Here is a 12,853-nt window from a genome sequence, read left to right on the forward strand (position 1 = left end):
AAAGTATTTTTTAAAGTTTTCATTTTTCTGTTTATTTTTACTAAGTTGAAAATATGGTAATGAGCATAATCTTAGAAAGAGTAGAGAAGGGGATATTTCACCTGGAGAAATCTTGAGTTTTGTTTTTTTTTAATTTTTTTTTTTTTTAACGTTTATTTATTTTTGAGACAGAGAGAGACAGAGCATGAACAGGGGAGGGGCAGAGAGAGAGGGAGACACAGAATCGGAAACAGGCTCCAGGCTCTGAGCTGTCAGCACAGAGCCCGACGCGGGGCTCGAACTCACAGACCGTGAGATCATGACCTGAGCCGAAGTCGGACGCTTAACCGACCAAGCCACCCAGGCGCCCCATCTTGAGTTTTTTTAATAGCACCTCAGTCCTTCTCATAGTTTAATTTCCACACCTACTTGGGTTTTTATCACGATGGGATTATTGTGACTTTTCCTCCCTTCCTGTGTCACCCCCACCAAAAGGAGGCAAATTGCCATGAAAGCTTTTTTTGTGTGTAAGTTTATCTACTTAGTTATTATTTTTATCTTAACTGACTTTCTGTCTTTGCCCTTGTGTATTTTCTTAATCAAATTTCTAGTGCTAAAAGTGAAGATAAAAATATTCTTAACAAATAGCTTCCCCCCCCCAACTTTTGTTTGATTTTCCTTTTTTTTTTTAACGGTCTTTGGCATTTCCACAAATTTTAGTACTGCTGAAATGTACCTGTCAGAGTTCAACATGTGTTTCCTGAGAAAGATTTAATTGACAGGAAGCTTGAAATAATTGCAGTTGATTGAGAAATCTGTACCTCTTTGTCAGCTTTGAATAACTTGTTTAAACTAGGAAAATACCTGAAATGGAGTTCAAAATAAGATGTTCCTCTCTACTACCACAATTTTCTTGTGTTAAATTGCAAATTCCACCCAACTTTCTATAAAACAACTAGAAAAGTACCTATTATGTGCCAGAATAGATGGAAAGTGTGTTGAGCTGGGAGTGAGGTGATCTAACTTCTAAGTCTTTGAAGTGCTACTAACAAGGTGTGTGACCTCCTCCCTTCTTTTCCGTCAAAAGGTGGGATTTATTATTTATTACATTTATTAAAACAAAGAGTCTAGATAGGCTGATTCACCATGGGCTTTAGTGAGCTAAGTACTTACTTAGAAGGAATTGTACTTCTCTGGGAACTCTTCTAGTTTAAAAGAATCTTTAAATTTTAAAAGCTTTCATGGAAGAAGAGCCAGTAGAACATTGGTTTCATCACATTCACCATATTCATACGAATAAGCTTCCTGTTTCTCTGTGTGTAGCAAAGCTGTTGGGATGCCTTCCCCTGTATCTCCAAAGCTGTCGCCAGGCAATTCAGGAAATTATTCTTCTGGGGCCAGTAGTGCTTCAGCAAGTGGTTCTTCGGTGACCATTCCACAGAGGATCCACCAGATGGCAGCCAGCTATGTTCAGGTTACGTCCAACTTCCTCTATGCCACCGAAATTTGGGACCAAGCCGAGCAGCTTTCCAAAGAGCAAAAAGGTAGGCAGGTCAATGGAGAGACTTTGAAGGATGAAATTGTCAAAGAGAGATTTTATGATCCAGTCAAATAAGTGTCTGATCCGCATTTAGTTTATTATGCAATCGAGAGTTGATGATAATGACCATTGCTTACCAATCATACTGAATGTACTGAATTTGGAGAGAAAATACCTTTCACTGTACTGGTGACACAGACTAAACTACAAACAGTTTTTGGTCTAAGACAAATAGGCCTTTGTTTTGGCACATTAAGGACAGCGCCAGTTATAAAAGTAATAAAAATATATGCTGTTAGGATGGGTGACAGTAAGTTTGACTTAGGTGTAGGATTACATGCAGACATTTTGTACACAGGAGATAGTTAATATGTAAGAAAGCACATTTGGCAGCTCCTGGCTGGCCCAGTCACAGGAGCATGCAATTCTTGGTCTTCAGGGTCATGAGTTTGAGCCCTGTGTTGGGTGTAGAAATTACTAAAAGAAAAATAAATAAAACTTAAAAAAAAAAAAAACACATTCATACTGGATTTTTAGGTCTGTTGAAAAACTTACATGGTAAAAGAGACTATAAAATAAATTATTTTCTGGCATTATTCAGTTTTAGGTTATTTGAGACTTTGTACCTTATGTTTGTTATGTCCCAAACTAAGAACATTGAGAATTATAACATATTTAAAGGTCCTAGGGAAGAATCACCATATTGTACCCTGAAATTAATATAATAGTGTATGTTAACTCTACTGGATTTTAAATTTAAGACATAATAATAAAATACTAGGGAAAAGTACTATATAAACACCATAATATTTTCATGGCTTTTATTAGCAAATATGGCAAGTGTGGCAACTATTCAGGTAGATCCTTTGTAGACCAACACTCCCATCAGTCAGTCAAGTGTCTTTCTGTCACAGTGAATTTAAATATTTATTATATAAACAGGTAATCAGATGAAGATGAACGATTCCTATCCCTAAAGAGGGATAATGGGAAGAGAAAGGTAGAAGAGGAACCCCAGCATCTAACATGAAGTTGTGTTTCTTAAAATCCAATTTTTTCTTAAAATTTTAAATACTGTCAGTGTTGCTCAGGAAAGGTTACAAAGCCAAAATTCTTATTAAGTCACTCCTGCTTTCTTTTACATTTTTTCTCTCTGATAACAGTTTTCCAGCTTCATTTTTCCTTTTTTCAATCCTCTTTCATTTTTACTTTTTTGCTTGGTACTTTTCAAATACTGACTAAAGGAAAGAGGATGATGTAATGAACCCCTGTGCACCTTGCACTCAACTTCAGCTTTACCAATACAGTATTTTGCTAATCTTACTCCATCTCTTTCTGACTCCTGCTTTTCTTTGCCCCTGGAGTATTTTAAAGCAAACAACAGATATTATAACATTTCACCCCAACATACTTTGGTATATGCATCCTTGAGTGATAAGGACTTTTCAAAAACATGATCACCGTGATCACTTTAACACAGTCACCAAAATTAATAGTACTTCCTTTCTGTCACCTAATACCTAGTCTACCATCCAGTTTCCCTTTTGTTGCAAATATGCGGGTTTTTGTTTTTTTTTTTTTTAAAGACAGCTCTGTTTGTTTCCAACAGAGTCCACACATCCATTGATCAGTCTCCCTCCTCTATTTTTTGGTGTTTTTGGAGGTGGGGCACTGTGCCATTTATGTTGAAGACTCAATGACACATATTCTGGATTTGACTGATTCCTTCCTCATGGTATCATTTAGCTTGCTCCTCTGTCCCCCATATTTCCTTCATACTGATTAGTTACATCTTGAGACTTGATTAGATTCAAGTTCATTATTTTAGATAATACTTCATAGGTGGTGCTCTTGATTTCCTATTATAGCATATTACAGCATATTATGAGGCATGTAATTAATGGTTATCTCTTATTTAGTGATATTAGGATTTGACCATTGATTGAATTCAGGTGGTTTTAGCCTCATTTTGATGTAAGATTCCCTATTAAACTTTAACTTTTTTTTTTTAATTTGCTTTAATGTTTGTTCATTTTTGAGAGAGAGACAGAGTGTGAGTGGGGGAAGGGCAAAGAGAAAGGGAGACACAGAAACCGAAGCAGGCTCCAGGCTCTCAGCTTTCAGCACAGAGCCCAGCACAGGGCTCAAACTCACGAACCATGAGATCATGACTTGAGCTGAAGTTGGATGCTTAACCGACTGAGCCACCCAGGCGCCCCTCAAACTTTTACTTCTGTTTTAACATCCATTGATGGTTATTATCTATATCTATTATTCCATTAGGAAATAGGAATCTGTCTTCTGATATTCCTTCTGCATTTTTTAGGTGGCATTCTATAAAGAAGACCCTTTTTTCCTCACTGTTTGATTGTGTCTTGTGTTGAGTAGGGCCCAGTCTTCATCATGAGAATGACCCCATTTTCTCTGCACATATAAAAACTCTTTACCATCTGAGTCCTGCATCCTTCTCTGTCTTCTCCCAAAATTGCATCGGGATCAGATGTTAGGACACTTTCGTTCCGTCCTCCTCTGCACCCACCTCACATCCACATCAACCTGTATTTGTTCACATAGGAAGAATCCTTTCATTTCCATCCCTTATATTTTTAAACTATACTGTCTGAAACATGGGATTTAGTTTATCACTGTTGCATGGTATATGATTGCAGCAGAAAGTTTGGATACAGGCTGTCATAAATATCTAACTCACAGGAGCTCTTACAGGGAAACATGCACAGAACATTGTCCTTTTTTGTACCACTTGCTTGTTACACAAAAACAGTAAACAGAGACTGTTTTGAGTACATCGTAGCACTAGGTCCCCATTTTAGTAGTGTATACTGCATACTAGCAATTGATAATTTCCATTAGTGGAATTCTGCTTTTATGTATAACACTTAATGCCTAACCATACAGTCTGTTGGAAACATTTCATGACTTAGAGAAAATAATGTAGCTTGAAAGACAGAGACTGTGGGATGGATGGTTTGTTCTAAAACGTGGACGGTCATCATTTTAGTGCAGGCGGGAATCTTTGTTTTGACTTCCTATGAATACTGTTTTATAGTCTAGACCAAACTTTTAAAGCAGTGTTTGGGGAGAGCATGTGTATCATTTAATGACTCTTTTTGGTTTTCTAGAATTCTTTGCTGAACTGGATAAAGTGATGGGCCCTCTCATCTTTAATGCAAGCATCATGACAGACCTGGTTCGATATACCCGGCAGGGACTGCACTGGCTTCGCCAGGATGCCAAGTTGATATCTTGAACTGAACACATTCTCGTTGCCTCTGATTTTCTCCACAACACTGTGTCACATCACGAAGGAAAACTGCCATAACATGCCACCTAGTCGACACTAAGAATGAGGAATGGTTTTTTCCTCCCTGGTTCATGTGTGTTGTTATTTATAACCCAAAGCCATGATGTCAGTTGACCCCTTTAATATTCCCAATATGGAAAATTATTTAAATGTTTTTAAATCTGCAGCACATTGCTAAGACGGTTTTGGTGATCTGTAATAAGATTGAAATTCCAGCTGCAATTCATAACTAATCAATTGAAATCCTATTTATTTTAATTTTTTTAAGTTCCCAGATTGGGGCTAGTTTAAAACTTAATTATTTCTGCTTATGAATTTACTCTGTTGAAAATTTAGCCTAAGTTTAATGTAGGCATTTTTATTTATATACTTTTGGGAGCTTTGTTATCTAATGTCTTTTTGTGGTAGCTCTTCTAAGAGTAAGAGTTGGTTCATCTAAAACGCGGACGTGTTCTTTCTGTACCTACTACCTGATATTATTTTAAATCGTAACTACAGTTTTCTTGCAGAATTTATACTTAGTATTAAGGATATTCTTCTACACATGAAAATCATTTAAATATGAGAAGATGACATTCTCCAGAGAGAAGATGAAATGTGTCTGATTCAGTATGCATTACTTCCGGAACTGTGAATGTGTGTTAATAACACTATAGCAATCACAAGGTGACTATAGCTTGCATTTAATGCATTACAAAAGAGGGCAGGTAAACTTTCTAGGAGACGGATGTCGTGTGAAGGGTTTCATAAAAGGACAATCTTGAACTTCATGGATTTTGCTAAAACCATGTGTTCTTTTTTGTTGCTAATAACTTGACGGTTTTGAAACAGAGTTAAGTTACTGAGGGACAAACAATGATCCAGCTCCGGGGGATGTTGCCTGTATCTCTTTCAGTGATGGTGTTTGAAGGGTTAAATCTCTCTTCAGAATTCTTATTTGTAAAATGTTTTTGCCACACTAGATTGTGATGCTCTCATGGGAGCATGCAGTGACTAATGCAGGAATGGGCTGGAGCTTTGCTGTGTGTGCTTTTGCTGTACAACTTACAGTTTATAATGCCTGAGGTAGAGATGACGTTCTCCTTTTAGACTTGTCTTGTATTGACTGCCTTTGTATTATGAGGGCCCCCTCACCAATGATTTGTGTTTCCGATGGGATCAGAAAATTCACACTAGAAAAGTATCTATTTTAGTTCAATGTTAGCTCTCTTGGGAAGGGGAGGGGAGCAGGGGTAGAGCTTAAGAAGCCAGCTCTGTAAGAGTTGTGTATCAGAGTACCTTCCCTGTAAGGTGCATATAGGCGTTAAAAGCGAGAAACGTACCGTCTATCATCCCCCTTTCGTACCCCTATCATGTCTGGTGTGCCTTAAATCTTACCTTTGAATGAAACCTTTATGGATTGTTTACAGATGAAGTTTTACACTAGGACCAGATCACCCATGTGGTTGGTCTTCAGCAGTAATAATGTTAAATTCTCTTTACTTTTTAATCTTCCTTTAGGGTCACATAAAGATTAATTATTTCAGAAAAGCTAATGCTTTGGTACATGACTTAGTCTAACCTGTTGGGTAATGCTGCTTCAAAAAATAGTTTATCCTTTTCCCCATTCCAAAAATGAATCCATCCAATCAGAAAAAAGGATTGCCCTGCTATTTACAGATGATTGCTAAGATTTGAAGTGGGAAAGACGGGATAGAAAATCTCCCAAGCCCAGTGGTGCAGTGAGTCCTCTGTGTTTGAGTCTTTTTTACACTCATTTCTGAAGCTAGTGAACCCTCATTGTCCTATGGTTCAAATTTATAGAGCGTTGTAACTGTTTTGTACCTCGGGTTGTTTTTGCATGTCGCTGAAGATCGGAATCTAGAAATTTGGTTGAATTTAACTTTTTTCCCTTAGAGAAGTTGCCTCTGAAATCTTTCTGACTTCATCTTAGTATGTTTTAGGAACAGTTTTCCTTAAGAGGACGACTTCTCAGTGATCTAGGGTAGTTATTGAGAAACTCACCCCTGTTAATCAAGTAGTTGTATGTCCTGTCCTTCTCTGATTGCTCTTACTCTGATTCCTTAATTTGCAGTGATGTCTTAGAAAGGGATTAAGTGTCCTCTGAGCGTTTATACTTTTCAGCAACAGCAGCCAGCTGGGTACCTCTGAATTCCAGTGTGTTCTAATCTCTTGTGTGTCCTGAAAGGCAGCAGGAGTGTTTCTGGGGTCACACTGATACTTGGTTAAAATATAGTTTCCTGCATGTTTTCTGGTGCTGCTCTAAGTTAATTCTCTCTCTGTAAAACTGTTCATTCTTAGAGAATGAATTTTTCAAGCTTTTCATTGTGGAGGGATTCTTCCCACCAGGTGGTAATGGGCAGTGGATCAAAATCGTATCCTAAATAATTGAATTTTTAATGTAATAGTCTGTGGAAACACCACTCCCTTCCCTCTGTGTCCATCTCCTCCAAAGTTGTCTGTGTCTTCATCTGCTCCAGCACAGACTTTGGACTCCTTTATAGGCCACCGTTCCTCCTTCCTCAATAGGTGTCTTCACTGTTCTGTAACCATTTAAACCTGAATTTGACAAGTGGCTAAAAACTTACTTCGTCTGAGACTTGTACTTAATATATAGTTAATTATAGAAGTAGCAACTATTTAAAAAAAACTCTATTGACTGCTCTTTAAGACCACACTTGTATGCCAGGAGGCAGCAGCCTACACCATTGGACTCTTCACGGGCATCCAGTGGACAATGGATGAAGTTGTCACATGGTAGTTTTGCCCAGCCTGGGCTGGGCTGTGGGGAACACTCCCCTCCAGGTGATTCAAGCTTCCACAGTCCAGCCCGGGGCCAGTCTGGCTGGGGAGCATTCAGCCCATTTCTTGCCTCAGGGCCACCTTTTCCTGGGCAAGTAGCCAAGAACTAACTTTATAAGAAATGAGTACTTCAGATCAATCTTCAGCTATAGTTGCTGAAGAGTGGAGAATCTTGACCATCACGAATTTAATTCTCCAACGTAAAAGCAGTGTAGAGTAATGTGTGCACGTGCCCACAACATGCCTGTGCTCCAGGTAGCTCTCGCACTGGTGGATCCATAGGCATCTGGGCTGCGCTTTGCATTCACTTGTGGCTTTATTAGATTCACTGTTGTTGTTGTTTTTAATTGTTGTTTTTTTCTTTTTCTTAAAGAAAGGTTTAATCAGCTAGATCAGACAAGCATCATTTTGTACTTAATGACAGAAACTTTGGGAAATTATATTCACTGAGTGAGCTTGCATTGTGAAGCAAGAGCCTACAAAAGGCACCTGTTCTAAATGAAAGTTCTGGTTCTGGAGGCTCGCAGCACTCTGGAGTTTCGGAGCAGCCAGTGGTTGCTCCAGTCAGTGATGCCTGATTGTGTAGAGGAGAGGTACACTGTGCACTCTTCCTAGGCGTAAGGGTATGCAACTTTGGATTTTAAAATTATGTACACATACACACTTTATATATATGTATGTATGTATGAAAACATGAAATTAGTTTGTCAAAAATGTGTGTGTTTAGTACTTTAGCTTAGTGCAACTATTTCCACATTATTTATTAAATTGATCTAAGACACTTTCTTGTTGACACCTTGAATATTAATGTTCAAGAGTGCAATGTGTATTCCTTTTAGATTGTTAAAGCTTAATTACTATGATTTGTAGTAAATTAACTTTGAGAATATATTTGAGCCCTTCTGTAGTATAATAAGGGCTCTTACAGGGTGGGAAGGATTTTAATTTTCCAGTTGCTAATTGAACAAAATGGCCTCATTATGTATTTTGAATTATAGGAGTTTGCCTCTGGGTCCCAGGAACATCTGATGGGAATGACTGTTTTAGGCAGATTGTGATGATTTTTTTTAAACCTAAGTAAATCCAGAAGCAAAGCATTTCATGTTCATGTAGACTCCTATAACTCATATTCCCTAGTTATGTGGAACACAGATTTCATTTCAGTTTTCATGTATTTACATGTTGGAGAGGCAGACTTTTTTTCCAATAATAAATAACATTGCACATCTAAGGTTGCTATTCAGTAAAATAAATAGAGATAAGTGTCAAATTATTTGGAATATGTAGTGACAAGAGGCCAATGTTTTTTGTGAGCTTGTCTCTGACATACTCCGTAACGGAGAAATTCAGTTTAGACATCGAGACCCTAGAACCAGGCTGGCAAGTGACAGGAAGGAAGTTAGTAGTAGTACGTAAAGGGGATGCTGATTCTGTTCAGTTGAACCATATGGTTAATTAAAGTCACTGCTCTAGAAAAGCAACAGAAGAATATCTAAATCTCTTCTTTTTGATGGAATCTGGTTACAGAATATGGCATTAGAGTTAAGTCTAAACCGAGTCTTACAGATCTTTAAGCATCCTAAAATAGCAGCCTAAAGTAATCATCACATAATGAAGTTGACTTTTGGAATGTCAGCATTGACCTCTCCTTGCCACCATTGCTCAGCTAAGCATAAATTGCCATTCTTAAAAAGAAGCAAACAAAAAAGCTTCCTAAATGAGCATGGAAAAAAAAGCTCCCACCCAGAAATTCTAGTAATATGCAGTTTTTGACCTGTTACTGTTTCCACGTGGGGTTTCTTTTCAGCTTTCAACCACTGGAATTTTCTACTGGCTATGTTCCTCTCTGGAAAATATGTTTGGAAATGCTGCCTTTCAAATCAATGCCATGGTTATCCATACTGTTGAGTTTGTTGTTACTGTTCAAGAAGTGTCCCCCTTTTAAAACTTTATGCACACACCTGGCAAATCACTGACATGAGCGTTCAACAGTACTGGGGTTTGGGGGGGGGGGGGGGGGGCGGGGCTCACCAACAGAGCTGGCCCGGATGGCAGTGCCTAAAAAGGCACTACTTTTGAGGACCAGATGTGAGGTAGGTTGGTTAGCACGGTTATGAAAATTTCTATCTAGCCTCCGTTTTGAATGGTTTTAAGAAATTTTGTATATGGAGGATGGAAATGCTTATATATTTATTGAATCCTTTTATCTTATTTGACATTAAAATTATTTGGTGAATAACGGTTTGATATTTGGGGAGGGTTTTGGAGGGGAAGCAATGCCGCTGATAAAAAGCCTTGTTGATTTTGCAGAAAGGTACTGTTAGTGTCTGATAGGATGCCTTTGTTTTGTACATGATCCAAATCTTTGTTTTACATTTCTTTTATCCAAAATATTTAGGCATCTGACATTTTCAACCAAAATTTCAATTATATACTGTGATTTTTATTTGTTGCAATACATTAAAATTTCAGAGGTACTTTGGGGCTCAAAAGCTAGGATTTCTAAGTATGTGCATTTCACATAATAAAGCTGTTAATGGTGAGCAAAGTATTATATACTAACTAGATTTTTCCACATCTGTATAGTATATTATATGTATTTTGTGGTATTGAGATTATAGAAAGTTTAGAGTGTCAAACATGCGTTTAATGTGTATTTTTAAACAAATTTATGGCAATTAAAATATTTGGAGACAAGGGTATCACATTTCAATTTGTAAAGATCTTTTTAACTCTACTGTGTCATTAAGATGCTTTGTATAATGCCAAACCATAGCTGGAGAAACTAAGTTTAATAAATATCAAATAGATTTTCTGTATTAAAGTTTATAAACACTGTGCTCTTTAAACTTCTTCAACTCTTACTCTGCCTTTTCATGTAATTTCTCTTTTGTAGCTTAGTGTCTACTGCTTCTCTGCTTGAAGAGTCGGTCCCCTAGTCCGGCTCTCCTTTTCTGATGACAGAAATTCTGAACTTGCTGGCCATGCATCCTTTTGCGTAGATCACAGTTCACCCTGCTCCAGTAGAACTCAGAAAAGTCTTTTCTGCTGTTCTTGGGGGCTTGGGTTTTATCGTTTTATTAAACTAGATTTTCTTCTTCCAGTTCTGCCTCCTTTTCAGTCATAGACAGACTTGGGCCCATCATCGGGCAGTAAGTGCTGACACTGCCCATGTCTGAGGCCTTGCTGAAGAGTTCTGACCTGGAGCAAAGGGCCGGGATCCAGGGCCACAGCTTGTGAACTTGCCAAGGCTGATCCTCTGGCTCCTATGAAACTTTTCTCTTGCAGCCTGCCATTGTGTTCTTTATTTCTTACATGTTCACTTTCACTGTCCTTTCCAGATTGAGTAGTCTGTTACTAGGCAATGTTGGGGTTTTTCTGTAGCATACAAAATGAATCCTTTTTCCCCTCAAAAACTTGAATTTGAGACTGAAAATTTCAGTTTGAGACGTTTAATAGTATACATAGAAAAATAAACTCTAAATTGACAAGTTTAGTTAAGCTTATCTACATAACATTCTAAGAAGAAATGGAGACCAGTTTAAAGCATATATCTGTCTTTAAATATTAAAAACACAAAATTGCTTCACTTAAGTGTCTCCAGCCAAAATGCAGTTCATCAGTATTCCATAGAATGGAGCATTGTTGTAGGTGAATGCTGTCCTCTTTTCCCCCGGTGTGTACGTCATTCCTGGGCCACACTTAGGGAACAGCGTCTTTTTCTTAAGGAAAAGAAAAGGTGGTTTTTAAGACAAAGGTTTAGCAGTGCCCAGAGACATGTCTTCTGTGTTTCCTTCCTCTCCTGGCTCTATCTAACCTCAGGATAGACTGCAGAAAGGAAAGGCACCACCTTTCATGCTAACTTTGTTGAGCTGTTCTTGGTTCTCAAGTCCTGAGGGATTCTCCATGGAGCTCCCGGCTACAGCCCAGGCAGTCGCCTCTCCCAGTTTTATTCTTAGATCTGTGTGTGTGCTCTTCTGTCCTCTGCCCTTCTCCCAAGTTTTTGGAGTTACCTGCACAGCCTCGTGATACACTCAGAATCATCTCTGCAAGAGGATCCGATGGGCCTGAGGGAAACCCCTCTCCAAAATGGAGTCATTCTCCGTGGCCTTCTCTTCATTGAACTCGGTTCCAGCATGGGAGAGCCATCTACCTGTAGGGCAAAGACCAGTAAAGCTCAGGCGTGGAAGAGGTGACCCCTTTCTGCACACCTTGGGAGAATGCTCACCGCCAGGATGCTGTAGACTCAGAGCAGAGGGACTTTTCCTCAAGGGCTGAGTCTGGTTCTCAAGTTCGGTCTACAATTCCCCACCCCCCACCCCCCGCCACACCCACCCCTCCACACCACCACAATCCCTGTACACCCACTTCTTACCTGGTCCAACAGCAGCAAGCAGATCATGAGCACCGCAAAGAGTTTGAGATGCCACATCTTGACAGGGAGGCTGTTGGAGCCTGAAATCCGGGGGCAGTTCCCACTTCCTTTTATAGACTGAAATTCACCACTTTTATGGTTGCCAGGTGAGATGGGGGCAAAGTTTATATTTGCAACCACAGTTGATGTAATAAGTTAATGTCTACCAGAGGAATGTGCTCAAGGCCTGCCTTTCAGGCACGTTGTATTTACTGATCGCTCATTTGGACTTTGAGTGATTATGTTACTGGCTTGGACGCTATTACCCATTTTACCAAAAGCACCACCCTCTCCTTCCCTTTGAAAGCCACGTGAAGCCACTGAGGGAAACCAGGCACCTAGCCACATTTTGATTCCAAAATAGCTCAGTGAGGTCACCGTAATCAAAATAAAATTCTAATAGTGAGGTCTTCAGAAATAGTGTTGATCCCTTTCAGACTTGGAAAGAAGCACCAGTCTATCATGTTGCAGGCAATTGGGTAAGGCCCTTAGCTCCCTTCTTTGGGAAGTTGCTTCAGCATATGTGATCTAACAGTGGCCCCAGATCCCCCTTTTGTACAGATGGACTCTCATCCAGTTATCTGCTCCAGATCGTCCCACTAGAAGAATGGACCCAGCTGTGGCAAGTTCAAAGTCTGGCCTACCTGCCTTTTCCCAGGGGAAGGGCAATCAAGACTGATGTGGGACTTACTTGAACTATGGGTGAATAGAATGAATGAGTATAGGTGGTTTTGTTTTTAAAAATGTGAATGAGTTCTTAGCATCCTAGGTCCTAAATCAGTGGGATTGCTTGATG

General features: G+C 39.1%; 2 protein-coding genes across 7 annotated transcripts in view; one reads left to right on the forward strand and one right to left on the reverse strand.

Annotated features, from left to right (window-relative positions):
* AFF4 (ALF transcription elongation factor 4) overlaps positions 1–10,453 on the forward strand; it is a 98,665-nt gene extending 88,212 nt beyond the window's left edge. For all 5 annotated transcript variants that reach the window (XM_078451074.2, XM_078451082.2, XM_060636151.3 and 2 more), the window contains 2 exons: positions 1,303–1,523; positions 4,660–10,453. In XM_078451074.2, the coding sequence (XP_078307200.1) occupies positions 1,303–1,523; positions 4,660–4,787 (349 nt within the window). In that variant the 3' untranslated portion in view covers positions 4,788–10,453. The remainder of the gene's footprint in view (positions 1–1,302; positions 1,524–4,659) is intronic.
* LEAP2 (liver enriched antimicrobial peptide 2) lies at positions 1,392–12,853 on the reverse strand. Of its 2 annotated transcripts, none has more exons than XM_078451099.2 (3): positions 12,019–12,853; positions 11,657–11,796; positions 1,392–1,504 (listed from the first exon to the last, which is right to left on the reverse strand). In XM_078451099.2, exons 1-3 carry the CDS (start codon positions 12,073–12,075, stop codon positions 1,471–1,473), a joined length of 231 nt encoding a protein of 76 aa, XP_078307225.1. In that variant the 5' UTR covers positions 12,076–12,853; the 3' UTR covers positions 1,392–1,470. The 2 variants fall into 2 exon arrangements, with proteins under 2 accessions (XP_078307225.1, XP_060492138.1); XM_060636155.3 differs by lacking the exon at positions 1,392–1,504 and adding an exon at positions 11,080–11,365 and having other exon boundaries at positions 12,019–12,840.

The sequence above is a fragment of the Panthera onca genome, chromosome A1, assembly GCF_046562875.1.
Source record: "Panthera onca isolate mPanOnc1 chromosome A1, mPanOnc1 haplotype 2, whole genome shotgun sequence".
Taxonomy (NCBI): domain Eukaryota; kingdom Metazoa; phylum Chordata; class Mammalia; order Carnivora; family Felidae; genus Panthera; species Panthera onca.